The sequence below is a fragment of the Medicago sativa genome, chromosome 3 (assembly GCF_051527215.1).
Source record: "Medicago sativa cultivar Bolivia chromosome 3, Bolivia_mono, whole genome shotgun sequence".
Classification (NCBI taxonomy): Eukaryota; Viridiplantae; Streptophyta; class Magnoliopsida; order Fabales; family Fabaceae; genus Medicago; species Medicago sativa.
Genome location: NC_140751.1, coordinates 83,976,573 through 83,990,736, shown reverse-complemented (window position 1 = coordinate 83,990,736; position 14,164 = coordinate 83,976,573). Strand labels below are relative to the sequence as shown.

General features: G+C 34.0%; 2 protein-coding genes across 2 annotated transcripts; one reads left to right on the top strand and one right to left on the bottom strand.

Moving 5' to 3' along the window:
- Positions 1-217: 217 nt before the first annotated feature.
- LOC146941111 (IAA-amino acid hydrolase ILR1-like 6) lies at positions 218-7,578 on the top strand. Its single transcript, XM_085754896.1, has 5 exons — positions 218-780; positions 1,811-1,936; positions 6,281-6,595; positions 6,708-6,836; positions 6,959-7,578. Exons 1-5 carry the CDS (start codon positions 286-288, stop codon positions 7,322-7,324), a joined length of 1,431 nt encoding a protein of 476 aa, XP_085611022.1. The 5' UTR covers positions 218-285; the 3' UTR covers positions 7,325-7,578.
- Positions 7,579-7,926: 348 nt separating this feature from the next.
- LOC146941110 (delta-aminolevulinic acid dehydratase, chloroplastic) lies at positions 7,927-12,801 on the bottom strand. Its single transcript, XM_085754897.1, has 12 exons — positions 12,419-12,801; positions 12,200-12,311; positions 11,857-11,930; positions 11,246-11,314; positions 11,084-11,167; positions 10,921-10,990; positions 10,436-10,491; positions 10,139-10,260; positions 9,450-9,521; positions 9,268-9,349; positions 9,095-9,172; positions 7,927-8,368 (listed from the first exon to the last, which is right to left on the bottom strand). Exons 1-12 carry the CDS (start codon positions 12,671-12,673, stop codon positions 8,201-8,203), a joined length of 1,242 nt encoding a protein of 413 aa, XP_085611023.1. The 5' UTR covers positions 12,674-12,801; the 3' UTR covers positions 7,927-8,200.
- Positions 12,802-14,164: the final 1,363 nt, after the last annotated feature.

The window sequence follows — 14,164 nt, the reverse complement described above, 5'->3', positions numbered from 1 at the left end:
TCTACCGCGGTTCCTGCACTGCATTTACTTCCGTGTCGTACAACGTGCTCCAATTGTAGTAGTATTCTCAATCATCAAATCAAAAAACTGAAAAAGAAAAAAGTAAAGTAAATTCTCTTTCTCTCTCTCCGTCCAAATTTTTTAAAGTTCTTTTATCCGCACGTGTTCGAATTCTCCTTCTTCCTTCTTTTTCTATCTCACCTTCTTCATATCTCTCATCCTTACCCCTCTCTCTATATGTTCCTTGCTTTCTGTACTTTCTTCCAACTGAAAGAATAAAACAAAATGAAATTCCGAAACTCTTTGTTTTACTTTTTGATCATATTTTCATCAACCGTTACAATTCTGGAACACTTCGCGGTTTCAACCGCCGTGAAAATACCTTCCGCCGCTTACGACCGTGTTTTATTCTCCGATCGGAGATGCTGCGATAAAGAGAACAACGAGTTAACTCTGTCACCGTGCAAAAACGTGACACGGAAGGCTAAGACGGTGACAAACTGCGAAGTTTGGAACGAAGCATGTTCGGAAGCGGTGTTAAGCGTAGCACAGTTGCCGGAGACGGTGGAGTGGTTGAAAAGTGTTAGAAGGAAGATCCATGAAAATCCGGAGTTAGCTTTTGAGGAAATCGAGACGAGTCGTTTGATAAGAAAGGAGTTGGATCTGATGGAAGTTAGTTATCGTTACCCGCTCGCGAAAACCGGTATTCGTGCCTGGATCGGTACGGGTGGACCGCCTTTTGTTGCTGTTAGAGCTGACATGGATGCACTTCCCATCCAGGTGATTGCACTTCTATAATATTCCACTATCCACTCTACGAGTACTATTTTTTTGAAAGGAATTATGTGTTTATTTGTTTATCTATTTTCTCCATTGAAATTAGTATGTCTCCATGAAAACCTAGAAACAGTAATATAATAAGAAAATACACAATATTTGATTTTCTTTTTTCATTTTTTATGCAACTTGGCTTAGGTTTTCATGATAAGAAGAAAATATATGTTGCTGAAATTTATATGATTTAGAGTGAATGAAGTTTAAAAATTGAATATCTTTCTCGCAAAAGATTATGGTTAAACCTTTTTTTTTTATTAAAAGTTTTAGCGAGTTGGATTTAAGAAGTTTTTTATAGCGACGAATGTGAACACGATATATATTTTAATATATTTGACTTGACTTGTTCATTTTAGAACATCTGACCTGATTTGTCTTTTTCTCTCTTATAAGATACACTTCAAAAGTATGTGTGTCAGATGTCTTGAATATGTTTGTTTGACATATGAATAAACTTTTAAATATTTTTAAAGTTTTGTCAGAAATCTTTTATGATGCAAGTAATAAAAAGTACTAGATTGTGTACTTTTTATTTTGTCTTCTGAATTATGAGGAACATGACAATTATTCTTTTGATAGAAGATTGCCATGAATTAAAAAGTTTAATTTTTGCACTTGTTGGAGAATTGTGTTTTTTCATAATGTTGGAATTGAAGAGTGTATATTTTTCTTGGTCAAGAATTTTAGAGTATTTTAGTGTCTTTCATTCTTATTTTAAGAGTACCATGAAATATTTAAAGCTTTAAAATTCTCCCACTTGTTATTAATGATTCTATTAATTTCTAGAGGTACAGCTCTTTGCTGTGATTCTATGGACCATAAAGTGTTTCAAGAATTTATTTTGATGCAAAAATGTCCTTAGCTGTATTATTTAATTTTGTTAGAGATGTTTTTAGCTTTATTGTGGCAACCTAACTTTCACAAGAAATTGAAAACCATAGTACTATCATTGATGCATTGTTTGGATTCATTTTAGGAGGGTGTGGAGTGGGAGTACAAGTCTAAAGTTGCCGGCAAAATGCACGCTTGTGGGCACGACGCACATGTGGCGATGCTTATTGGAGCTGCCAAGATCTTGAAAACTCGAGAGCATTTATTAAAGGTTTGTTCTTACCTTCATCCCTTATTGACGCACATGTAGTTTTATTTACATTATATCTTCAACGACAAGAATCTTTTAGTTTTAAATCCTTGGACTATATAGCTTGTCAAACAAAAGTTATTTCTATATAATAATACTAGTACTACAGTATTCCTTCAATCCCACAATATAAAGTAATAAATAATATACAATAAAATGATGATCAATTTGTGAAAGAGAAATTAGTAATAAATAATATATAAAACAAAATTATTATTTCATTCGTTTTGTATAATGAGAGTTTTTTTTTTACCAGAATGGCTTATATAATCACATAAAATATAAATCGGTAACAAAAAAAACATAAAATATAAATTGATCCTTTTAATCAATAAGTTTATACAACATCCTTTAATATAAAACCTTGTTGATTAAATCACGACATTTTTTAACAAAATGATAGTAGTAGGAGTATTAGATTTGTTAACAGCAATACTATTTTTACAAGTTTATTATTTAGAAGAGATAGTTCGTTTAAGAAAGGAGTTAGTAGTAGTTTTCATAGTTTAGTTCGACAAATGGGAGTTTGATTGTAAAATCTTCGTACTTTACAATTTACATTCATTGATGGTCAACCAATAAAAAGTTTCGGCTTTTACGGTCCTTCTTTAGTCCATATCCATTCTTAAAGACGTTCACGTATCTTGTTTGTCTAAACATTCTGCCACTTAATAGTAACAGATCTTTCATGTGAGGCGCATTTCAGCCAAAAGATCAATTTACTTCCTCATATATATCCTTTGCCTATAACAAATTCATCACTTAACAGTGGGTTAGGATATTTAATCTCTTTTGTAAAAAAAAAGATATTTAACCTGTCTTACTTACTACTATAGGACAAACGGCAAAAGTATCAATTTCAAAGATGAGTAATAGTTATGGTTGCTTTTTTTAGGGATAATAGTTATGGTTGCTATTCACGGTTTATTAGCGAGTCAACCTTAATTTTTTTTAGTGGGTGGGGTTTGAGCACTCGACCTTGCATATATTATGCATTGTTCATACCAATCGAGCTAAGCTCACGAGACGCGAGTTAACCTTATTAGCAATGCATTCGTGATAGACTTATTAGCAATATGCATTCGTGATAGAAAGTTTGGCTATATTAGTATTTTTTTTTATAAAATGATTCTTATATGATTTTTGGTGGTGGTCGGGTTTGAACCCCGAACCTTGCATATATTATGCATTGTCCCTAACAATTGAGCCAAGCTCACGATGACGGTTCTTATTTGATTTGATTCGTTAACTATTTATCTTCGTATACTCTATATGTAAGTTTATATATGGACTTATTTATTTATTTACAAAATATAGACTTACAAAAAATTGTTACTGGTTTATTTAGTTTATAAACAGTTTACTCATTTTTCTTTTATTTTGATTTTTTATCAAAATTTATTACTACTATTTAATAAACATTTAATGAATAAATACTTAGTGAAATTATTTATCTAATTACTCCCCTTTTGGAGGAGAGCCATTGAGTTGTACTTTTTCTCAACTTTCATTTTTAGGGTCTTTTCAATGATAGTACTATTTCACAAATTTAGCTATATTTTTGTTGTACTTTTTCCCTTCTCTCAAAACCATGAAACATCAATTTTGGTGTTTGGTCAATTCATCACCAAATATTTGTACTTTTTGAACCCCTCGTTAGACCATGTGGCAATTGTGTCGTATCAAAAATAATTAAGGTTTTATGATGACATATATATTTTTTGCTTTAAAACTTAATATCTTGAAACAAATTTTATATTAAGCTTGATATCATGGTGATATGTTCGAATTACGGTAATCCCCTTAATTCTACAAAAATTAGATATTATAGCTTTTACAAAATCACGATGGATCACCGTAAATTTGATATATCGACGAGGGGCGGACTGGACTCTCAATATCACTGGGGCACAATTTTTTTATCAAAATCAAAGGTAGTGCTCTTGTTTGTTTTCACTTCCTTTATAAAAATCAAAATCAGTTTCATATGATTTTGTCACTTCCTTTATAAATAAAATCTCCCATGTGAAATTGTAAAGAAAATAAGAGTTACAACAATACTTGAGAAATTTATTCCAAATCCATTCTTGTACGTTTATATGGTTATTTACGGCCATGGAAGATGTGTGCTCAATTATTTAAGATGTTACACCAACAGCAAGTAGCATGAGAAGAAAGGAGGAGGTGGCAATAGAATAAGGGTAGTTGTGGGAGAGCAAAAACGTGTGTGTTCTGTTTCTATATAATTTTGGGCCTGGGCTGGCTGGTGTGGCACTTGCCACAGTAGGCCTTGGCCAGATCCGCCCCTATATATCGACGATGATACCAAACACACACTAAAACTATTTTCAAAAGTTATATTTTATAGCTTCTTCAATTTTTTTGGACTAAAATACTTTTTTCCATCTATAATAATAACTCAAACTGTTTTTTGTTCTTTCTTTTGACGAAAATAACTGAAACTGTTTGAAGAGCTACTGTAGTGAAGTGTTGTACATCTACTCAATTATTCTCACATGGATGAATACCGACATGACCTCAGATCTAATTAAAAGCCTTTGTTCAGTTGATTGTTTGGTTAGTTCTATCCCATTTCGGGAAGAACTTGTTCTGACTGAGCCAATGTTCAGTGTTTATCGTAAGGCATACATGCATGTGCTCCTTATGAATAAAGTTGTCTTTGTCTTCTATCGGCCCATGCACGAGATTCAATCGCTCTACCGATTGTTTGTCGGTTAAAGAGAAAAGATGATGTTGGTAATTTATTTTTCTTCTTCTCTTCTCCTGGTCATGTTAAGTGTTAACTAATATCACATGATCTCTAGTTAAGAAAAAAAGAAATTTTGCATCGAAAAGAATATATTAACCCTCTTGACAAAAAAAATAACATGTTTTAATACTTCTAAAAGTTTGTAAAAAAAAAAATATTTTTATTTGATTATATAAATTCTAAGATGTTGTTACCATATTTGTTTCAATGACTAGTGTTCTTAGGACATTAGATAATATTTTTCTTAAAAAAAAACAAAATTTGTTGATGAATATTGACTCGGTTTAGTAAGAAGTTGATTCTCCTTCTAAAAAAGGAGTATTTTATCTTTTTCATAAGTATTACACTTTGAAAAAAATAATGATGGAAAACACGACAATGGTTAGGAATACTAATTTAATACAAGTGTCCTGTCATTTATCAATTTTATTGCATTTGAAATAACATTCATATTTTTTATTAAATTACTACTTTTAGATTAAATAACGACGTTCATTTTAAAACAAAGGAAGTTGGTGACCGATGATGCTTAGAAATTTTGGATAAGAAGCCAATCTTTTCATTTAAAAATAATACTAAGAAGCTAGTCTTTTTTTTAAGAAGCTAGTCTTGTTAAATAGTAAGCTTAACAATAACAAACAAATTAAACAAGAAGGTAAGATTCGATAAAAATAATGGTGGAAAACACTAACAATCGTTAGTAAAATTAGTTTAATACAAGTGTTATGTCATTTGTCAATTTTATTGTATTTGAAACAACATTCATATATATATATATATATATTTTTTTATATTAAATTACTACTTTTAGATTAAATAACGACGTTCATTTTAAAACAAAGGAAATTGGTGACCGACGTTGCCTTGAAATTTTGGATAAGAAGCTTATCTTTTCATTTAAAAATAATAAGAAGCTAGTCGTTTTTTTTTTTTTAAGGAAGAAGCTAGTCTTTTAGAAGAGTAAGCTTAACATAAACAAATGAATTAAACAAGATAGTATTAATTGATTTGATATTTAATCAATTAATAATTGAAATGAAATATTTTTAATTTTAACGCACAAACAAGAACACTTGTTACTTATCCAAGAACATTTGGATGAGATGGTAAGAGATTTCTATCAATTTAACTAAAGATTTTAGGTTTGAATTCAACCCGAAAAATGCAGCTACGTTACATTTCTTGAGGGAGAGAATATGCACAATGAATGCAAAATTGACTGTCATTAGCAAAATTGCAGCAAAAGCCATTGAAAATATTGTTTCCTTAACGCCAGCTTTTTAAAAATATTTTCGCTTGTAGAACTTGAAAGAACTGCTTATTTTTGTGAGTTTCTCATTCGCGTGATAAGCTATTTGTAAATTATAGTCACCGTGTTTTTAAAATGGTAACTGCGACTCCTGCAAATTTTGCCTGTGCAATATTGGATGAAAAAATAAATTGTGTCACTAAACTACATTTCATACTTCACAGCCGATCCCCTACAAGGCTACAACCTATGCCTTTAACTTAGCATTTTTTATCTGTCATCACAGGGTACTGTAATTCTGTTATTCCAGCCAGCAGAAGAAGCTGGTAATGGTGCAAAGCGAATGATACAAGACGGTGCTTTGGAGGATGTGGAGGCTATATTTGCAGTTCATGTATCCCATGAGCACCCGACTGGTATAATTGGGTCAAGACCTGGACCCTTGTTGGCTGGATGTGGATTTTTCAGAGCCGTGATTAGTGGGAAAAGAGCCTCTGCCGCAAACCCTCGTAACTCTGCTGATCCTGTTTTGGCAGCTTCAGCTGCAGTTATCAGCATACAGGGCATTGTCTCCCGCGAATCAAATCCATTGGATTCACAGGTTTTGCCTCATTGTCTTTTATACTTCTCAACAAATTGCTGATCCTGTATTCTTTTGTGGTCTTGCTTGCTCACCTTCCCCAACTAACTATTTGTCTCTATTTAAAACTCAGGTTGTGTCTGTAACTTCATTTAATGGAGGCAATAGTCATGACATGATACCAGACTCAGTGGTCATTGGTGGGACCTTCAGAGCGTTTTCTAACACCAGTTTTTACCAGCTGCTAGAAAGAATAGAGCAGGTTGGCAACTTGGTTTATAAATGTAACTTGATTTCTATTTCTATTATTCTAATTTCTAATGTGAGTGCAAATGGCTGAATGAGCTTAATTTTAATCCTACTATTGTCCCAACTCTCGAACAGGTAATTGTGCAACAGGCTAGTGTTTACAGTTGCTTTGCAGAAGTTGACTTCTTTGAGAAGGAGTACACTATTTACCCTCCCACGGTTAATGATGACCAAATGTATGAGCATGTGAAAAAAGTGTCCATCGATTTGCTGGGTCAAAAGAATTTCAGGGTAGTCCCACCTATGATGGGTGCTGAAGATTATTCTTTTTACTCCCAGGTCATTCCTTCAGCTTTCTTCTACATAGGGATAAGGAATGAAACACTAGGGTCTACTCACACAGGACACTCTCCACATTTCATGATTGATGAAGATGCTCTACCAATAGGAGCTGCTGTTCATGCCACCATTGCAGAGAGGTACCTCAATGAACATGGTTGATCTCGGAAACCATGTCCTTTCCACCTGTACAAAACCGGTACGCCGGTGTATCCGTCCTCCTCATGTTCTCTGTTTATTTGTTGCTTGAGGTTAAGGAACGGTAGAAACCAGGTTATGATTTCCTTCTGTAGAATGTAGGCTCAAAATAGGAAAGGGAAGAGGTTGGGGAACAATATATGTATAAAATATGTTCAGTTTCTGGAGGCAGATGTCCATCAGTTTAAACTATTAAATAATAATTTGATTTAAGGTGATCCTGGTGTAAGATTGACTTTTCCTTAATGATATCAGTCTAATACGTAGGGTAATGCTATACTGGCAAACTGTAATGCCAGTGGACTAATGATAACAGAGTAACTGAAGTAATAGTAGTTAGTATGGTCATGGAAATTAGCGATACATAGAGCCTCGATCCAATTTGGTCTTAATAACCCCTCGTGAGATCAGCTATTACAAAATCAATTTGCTGTTCAACAAAGTTATGCGTCCAACTCATGAAACTATGCACCAATTGTATCCTACATTGCATGATTTATACCATAAACTGCACCAATCGTATCCATTAGCCTTCTATATGACAGAAGGCTAATGGATCATAAACATTTACCGCAAAAAGTTGACTTTATTAAAGCTCTAATACATTACAGTTCTAGTTATTCTGCTGTTGAGGACATTCTGTCAGTACTATTTATTCCGCAGTTGATTAAATTACACCATTTGTAAGATAATGGGTTGACAAAAACAACACATTTTGGGGAAAAAAAAATCTCAGCATATAAAAAAATCTCAGCATATAATTTGAACGCTCCACACTGTCAAATGCTTTGAGCTCTCTGGCCTTCTGGGAAGAAAATTGTCCTAAATGTTTGAAGAATCTCACCTTTTTTCTCCACACAAAAATCTCGCAGCTTGTAGAGCAAAATATGTTAGGATGATGTCAGCACCGGCACGTCTAAGGCACAGTAATGACTCCATCATCACCTTTTCTTCATCAATCATTTTAAGAGCCCCACCAGCCTTAATCATCGAGTACTCACCAGAAACCTGTTGTGAATAAAGGGGGTCAAATTAATAAAGCAAAGCAAACGTGAAATATATCTTATCATCATTCACATAAAACCAAGGTTTTCTCTAATTGACTGCTTTAATCTTAAGGGTAGGGTGTCAAGCATCATGGCATCCATAATATCTATGATGAACAACATTTGTATGTTGTATACTTGTTCACATTCTTTACCAACTGTTTTTGTATCTTATCTTCTTATCATGTATTTTCCACTGTCTAAATGATGTTCCAGACCTTACAGATGGGTAAGGGAAAAGGAAGAGAAAAAGTTGATCAATCTTTCTAGAACACAGACAGCCAAAGTTTATTACAATAAAGCGTTTCAAAGAAACTATTAAATTAAATCATCAAACAAGCTTCTTCTTCAACTTGAGCAACTTTGTACTTAAAATCTTCATTGTCTTGACAGTTAAAAATGTTTGAAACAACTTTTTTTATTCAATGCTATAAACAGCATATGCAGCAGTTCATATTCCCAAACTGGAAGATTCACATGAGACAACAGATATATGATCACTACACAAACAAATTCCCGATTAACCATTTTTGGAAAGAATCGGATTAAAATTTGATGACACGTAATAGCAGAATAGCATACGAACAATAACTGTTGAAGCAACCATAAAACCTGTGCCCCAGCTCGATATAAAAATATAAGCATCACTTTTGTTTATGCCAAGAACTAGAATGGGCCAGAGAAGAACCTGGTATGCTGCAATTGGCAGCGGAGAATTATCTCTGAGTAGCCTTATGATATCCAAATAAGGAAGCCCGGGCTTCACCTGCACATGCAAATTTTCTAAAGTCAGTACAAAAATGAGCATAAGATGAGTTCCATTCCTAACTATGATCGTATACATAAGAAAACTAAACCAACCAATAGAATATCAGCTCCTTCTGATTCATCTTCCCTCATTTCAGTCAAAGCCTCTCTGTAGTTTGCCGGGTTCATCTGATAGCTTTTGTTCAGCCAGACCAAGTATATGGCAACGTAAATAATCAATAATTTAAAATAGATTAAATATTTGGCACTCAGTTCAATTTCAAGGTAATACATACGTCTTTTTATCTCCAAAACGGGGGTTTGAGTCCAATGCTTCCCTAAATGGGCCATAAAATGAACTCGCGTACCTGTTGGCAACCAATAAACGGCATAATTTAGAACTGAGCTATATAACCGACAAGAAAATATGCATGATACTAATAGCAACATCTACCAATCCATCTTGTTAGTCATAATTTCTATTTTTGTAGAATTGGTTCTCCAATGAGCAAATCAGTGACAATTAGAAATTAGCAAATATAGTGAGATGCTCATGGCAGCTACAAGATGCACTAAAGGAATTTGAACGCTACGGTTATTGGCGAAAGGAAGATAAAATTGTTCATAACTTGCATAAGAAAGAAACCAGCTTGTGCATAATGGAAATGCTTCACTTATAAAATCATTTATATGCCACACATTTTGAATATCTTCACCGATACCCAATGCTACAACCTATAATAGATAGCCATCGATAGTAAGTCTAGATCCTTCTTAACACAAACTTGTAAGTTTATACCAGATCAATAAAAAAAAATGCCCATCATTAGCAATTGTCGATTTCAGTTTTCAAATAATTTCCTTCTTTTTACTAAACTTATTTCTAAAGCTCAGGTAACTGACATAAACTTCAATAATTTCCAATGCATGCAGGCAAAAACAGAAAGTAAGATCGGAAAAGGAAATGGCCAAGCGATCAAATTACTTTGCTGTATATGACATTATAGAAACATGCTGAAAGCCTTCAGCATCGAGAGCTGCTCGCATTGCTCCAACACGACCATCCATCATATCGCTGGGGCTGACCACATCTGCTCCAGCACGGGCCTTTCATAAAATAAAAACACAAACTAAATTATGTTAGTGTCTTGGTGCGGATATAGAAGTATAGCAAGAAAAACCTTGGAACATAGAAGGTGAGTAATTTGTTCAAGAATCCCTGAACAAAATAATGGTAACTTCCTAGTTGAAGATGTACACATGAAAGATGTAGTTATATTACCTGGGCTACAGCTTGTTTACAAAGCTGATGAACAGTCTCATCATTCATGATAACTCCTACAAGATATTAAGGATATACATTATAATTAGTACTTTATTGACTACAATCAAGAAAGGCCACTTGCCACTTCCTTCAAGAATAGTTCAAATCATGCAAATCCTAGGCTTTTACCAACACAAGTTCATACAGGAAGGAGATAAAGCCACAATTTAATTCCCGACGATTTCTTTTTTAATTTCTTTTCCAGGAATAATATTAAAGGTACACACACTAAAAACATATTCAGCAAGTATTAAACTAATGCTAGAAGTATGCTGCTGGCATGACTTACAAATTCCATCATCCAAATGTAAAATGTTTAGATTATATGTCACATTCACAGAACATTTCTTATGAATTATAAGCCAATGAAATGAATCATGTTCTGTAACAAAATAGGTTTGAGAAAAAGATTTTGACGACAAAAGGAAAAGTTTTTAGCGTACCATCTTCTCTAACAATGCCGTCATGCCCATCTGAAGAATATGGGTCTAATGCAACATCTGTATAAATAACCTGAACAACAGTTGAACAAGGATATTGGATTAATCTTCTTACATGCACCAGAAAAATATAACATTCTCAAAACATAAAACTGTGTTCACTTACAAGATCAGGGTATTTATCCTTAAGTAATCGTATAGTTCGAGGCACTAAGCCATTCTCATTGTATGCCTCATCTCCTGTGGGGGTCTAAAGGGGGAAACTTGTTAGACTAGATTACATATATTCTACCAAAAATTTATGGCAAGTGTGAGAGAAAAATAGAACCTTCAAAGCATCTGGAATTTTGGGGAAGAGCACAACACTGTTAACACCAACATCCCGTGCTTTTGCAACCTGAATTACAAAATGCTCACTGAAATTAAACTAAAATTCAATACTAAGGAATAACAAGAATAATGTCACTATCACGCATGCAGTTTAGAAGATAAAAAAGAAAAGGTTTTATGTTTGTTTGGGTTTGTGTACTCATCAGTTATAAGTTATAACTTAAAATATACTACAATATTTGAAAGAAAAAATTCCTCAGAAACAATCAAGCAATGTAATGAGAAGTTCAACATTGGAAGCAAAATACCCAATAAAATCTATCCAAACTCTTAGACCAGATCGGTAAAGAATAAAATTATGCCAAAAAAATATCTGCATAATCTCCCTTTAAAAATGTTTTTTTTTTTACAGCAATGGACGTGTTTTACCCCAATTCAATACCACTTTTGAATGGTAATGTCATATTAGCTTGTGATTGATCCTGCTACATTTTCAAAGTCCAACATTTTCTCAGCTAAATTTAAGATACAAAACATAAAAATGCTACTTAAGATAACAAAGAACATGCACGAGTATAAGACACAGAAAGAGTAGAGCCATATAAAAACCTCTTGCAACAGTCCGTGTCTCCAACCAAGCCTGTAGCATCCGGGCATAGCACCAATTGGGGTGTCCTCCTCACCTGCAAAAAGGGTTCAAATATTCTCAAATCATCAAAAACACACTACAACACAGCTCACACCTACAAGCTAACAATGTATGTATGCAAGTAACAACCACAAAAGCTCTACAGAAAAAGCCGAAAGCAAACGGATGCAAGCTAAAAACAGCTTATGACATCTTATTGACATGTCATACACTGTTTACATAAGTTCTCCGAAACAGTTTCACAAGAGTTTATACAAATATGAAGCTCAAGTAAGTCAAACCAAACATGTCCTTAAGACTAACCTTCATGTATAAAAAGTGGATAAACAAAATTAGTAGGTGATAAAGTTGTTTCCTGAAACGCGGATCGATGTGTAGCTGATCTTCTATTACGACGAGGACGCCTCTGAATTGGCTGAAACAAAACCAAAACACACACAAAAAAATCAAAATCAATTGAATAATTTCTTAGCATTGCACTAAAAATGCACAAACACAGATTAATTTTGCAATAATGCTCACAAGTGAAGTCACCACTGGCGTTCCAGCAGGTACAGCCGGTGTAGGCGGTACAGGAGGCGCATCCGGCACATTACCAGCGACAACAGCGGCTTCGAAATCTGCATCACTAGCTCTGACAGTAAAAAGACATGGAGGTCGACGCTTTGATAAAGAGAAGCTCAAATAGTTCTTCAATGGTAGTGCTGGTTTAAGATCAACGTTGGTGTGTGAATTTAAGGTTAAGGGTGTGTTTGGAATTGTTGAAGAAGAAGCCATATGATCGTAATCGGAGATTGAAGCGTGGAAATGAGAGAGAGAGAGAGAGAGAGAGAGAGAGAGAGAGAGAGAGAGAGAGAGAGAGAGATTGATGAGAGAATCTAGATAACAACCAATAAGGTGAAACTGAATGATGGAAGAAGATAAGTTATTATTAAGGTGAACAAGTACGCACGGGACATGGATTCTTTGTTCCAGACAAATTTTATTCAATTTCCATTTCTACCCTTCACCAACTATAACTGCTTCTTTTCTTTGTGCAAGTCAGAGTCATAAAATTATTTTACCGCTTTGGTGGAACGTAAAAGTCCACTCACCAGAGTTAAAATCGTTTTTTTAACAAAAATTAATAAACCAGCAACGTTCCTTTTCTCTTCTCTTGTGCGTTTCACGTTCGGCCACCACAAGCTTGGCTGTCATAGAGAAAGATGGAGAATGAGAGGAGACATGAAAACAGCAGGGACAATGGGTCGGTTCGGGTCAGTTCAGGCCCAAAATCATGGCTGAAAACATAAGGTCCAGTTTCACCCAAAATTTAGAAAGATTACTTTTTATGCCCCCCTCATATCTCTTTTGGCTCCGCAAAATTACATTTTTAACCGCAATAACTCTAGTGAGATGTATAACTATCGGAACATACTGAACGTAACTACCGAATATTTATTTTAAATTTTTATTTTTCCACCTCTGGTACATAACTACCGGATGCTCATTTTAAACTTACATTTTGTACCTCCGGTAGTTATCTACTTGATTATCATTACGAGAATGTGAAACAAAAGGTGCACTAATGTCACGTCCAAGGCGACATACATAACAAATTTGTTAATAAGAAGCAACAAAAACAAGAAGTCTGTCAAGAAGGATTATTTAAATAATAAACAGTTGATGACTTAATTTATTTTATAACATTGTCGTGACTTTGAAGTTGTAATATCAAATGTTTAATTTAGACAATGAACTTTGTTTTGAAAATTAGTACAAATACGCCTTTATCACCATAATTCTCATTTTTCTACACTACGCCTTAAACCTTGTTCCTCAAGATCAAAATCAAATTGAAAAGTTTCAAGCCTTTTCTTTCTCATATGTTTCCTATCACACCAAACATATAAGCCCAACAAAGAACACATAACAAAATGCAAATTTAAAATGAACATCTGGTAGATAACTACGGAGGTACAAAATGTAATTTTAAAATGAGCATCCGATAACTATGTACTAGAGGTGCAAAAATGAAAATTTAAAATAAACATCCGGTAGTTACGTACATGATGCACTACTACAAAATACCCCCTTTTATAGCATTCATTTTTGCGTTTAATAGCGCTTTTGAAGCGCTAAGAAAGCCCCCGCTATTAAAGGTCAGAGCCCTATAATAGCGCTTTTAAAACGCTATTAAATAGCAATGCTTCAATAGCGCTTTCAGAAAAGCGCTAATATAGCCTTATTTTGGTGCTATTAAAGTCTTTTTCTAACAGCCATTTCTTA

Bases quoted from the DNA above. Each gene is read 5' to 3' on its own strand.
- LOC146941110 (XM_085754897.1), bottom strand. From the start codon at position 12,673: ATGGCTTCTTCTTCAACAATTCCAAACACACCCTTAACCTTAAATTCA. The intron at 10,492-10,920 runs GTACGCTAAAAA...AATATCTTGTAG, and splicing joins CGGCATTGTTAGAGAAGATG to GAGTTATCATGAATGATGAG. The intron at 9,350-9,449 runs GTATGTATTACC...GCTGAACAAAAG, and splicing joins CGTTTTGGAGATAAAAAGAC to CTATCAGATGAACCCGGCAA.
- LOC146941111 (XM_085754896.1), top strand. From the start codon at position 286: ATGAAATTCCGAAACTCTTTGTTTTACTTTTTGATCATATTTTCATCA. The intron at 781-1,810 runs GTGATTGCACTT...GATTCATTTTAG, and splicing joins TGGATGCACTTCCCATCCAG to GAGGGTGTGGAGTGGGAGTA. The intron at 6,837-6,958 runs GTTGGCAACTTG...ACTCTCGAACAG, and splicing joins TGCTAGAAAGAATAGAGCAG to GTAATTGTGCAACAGGCTAG.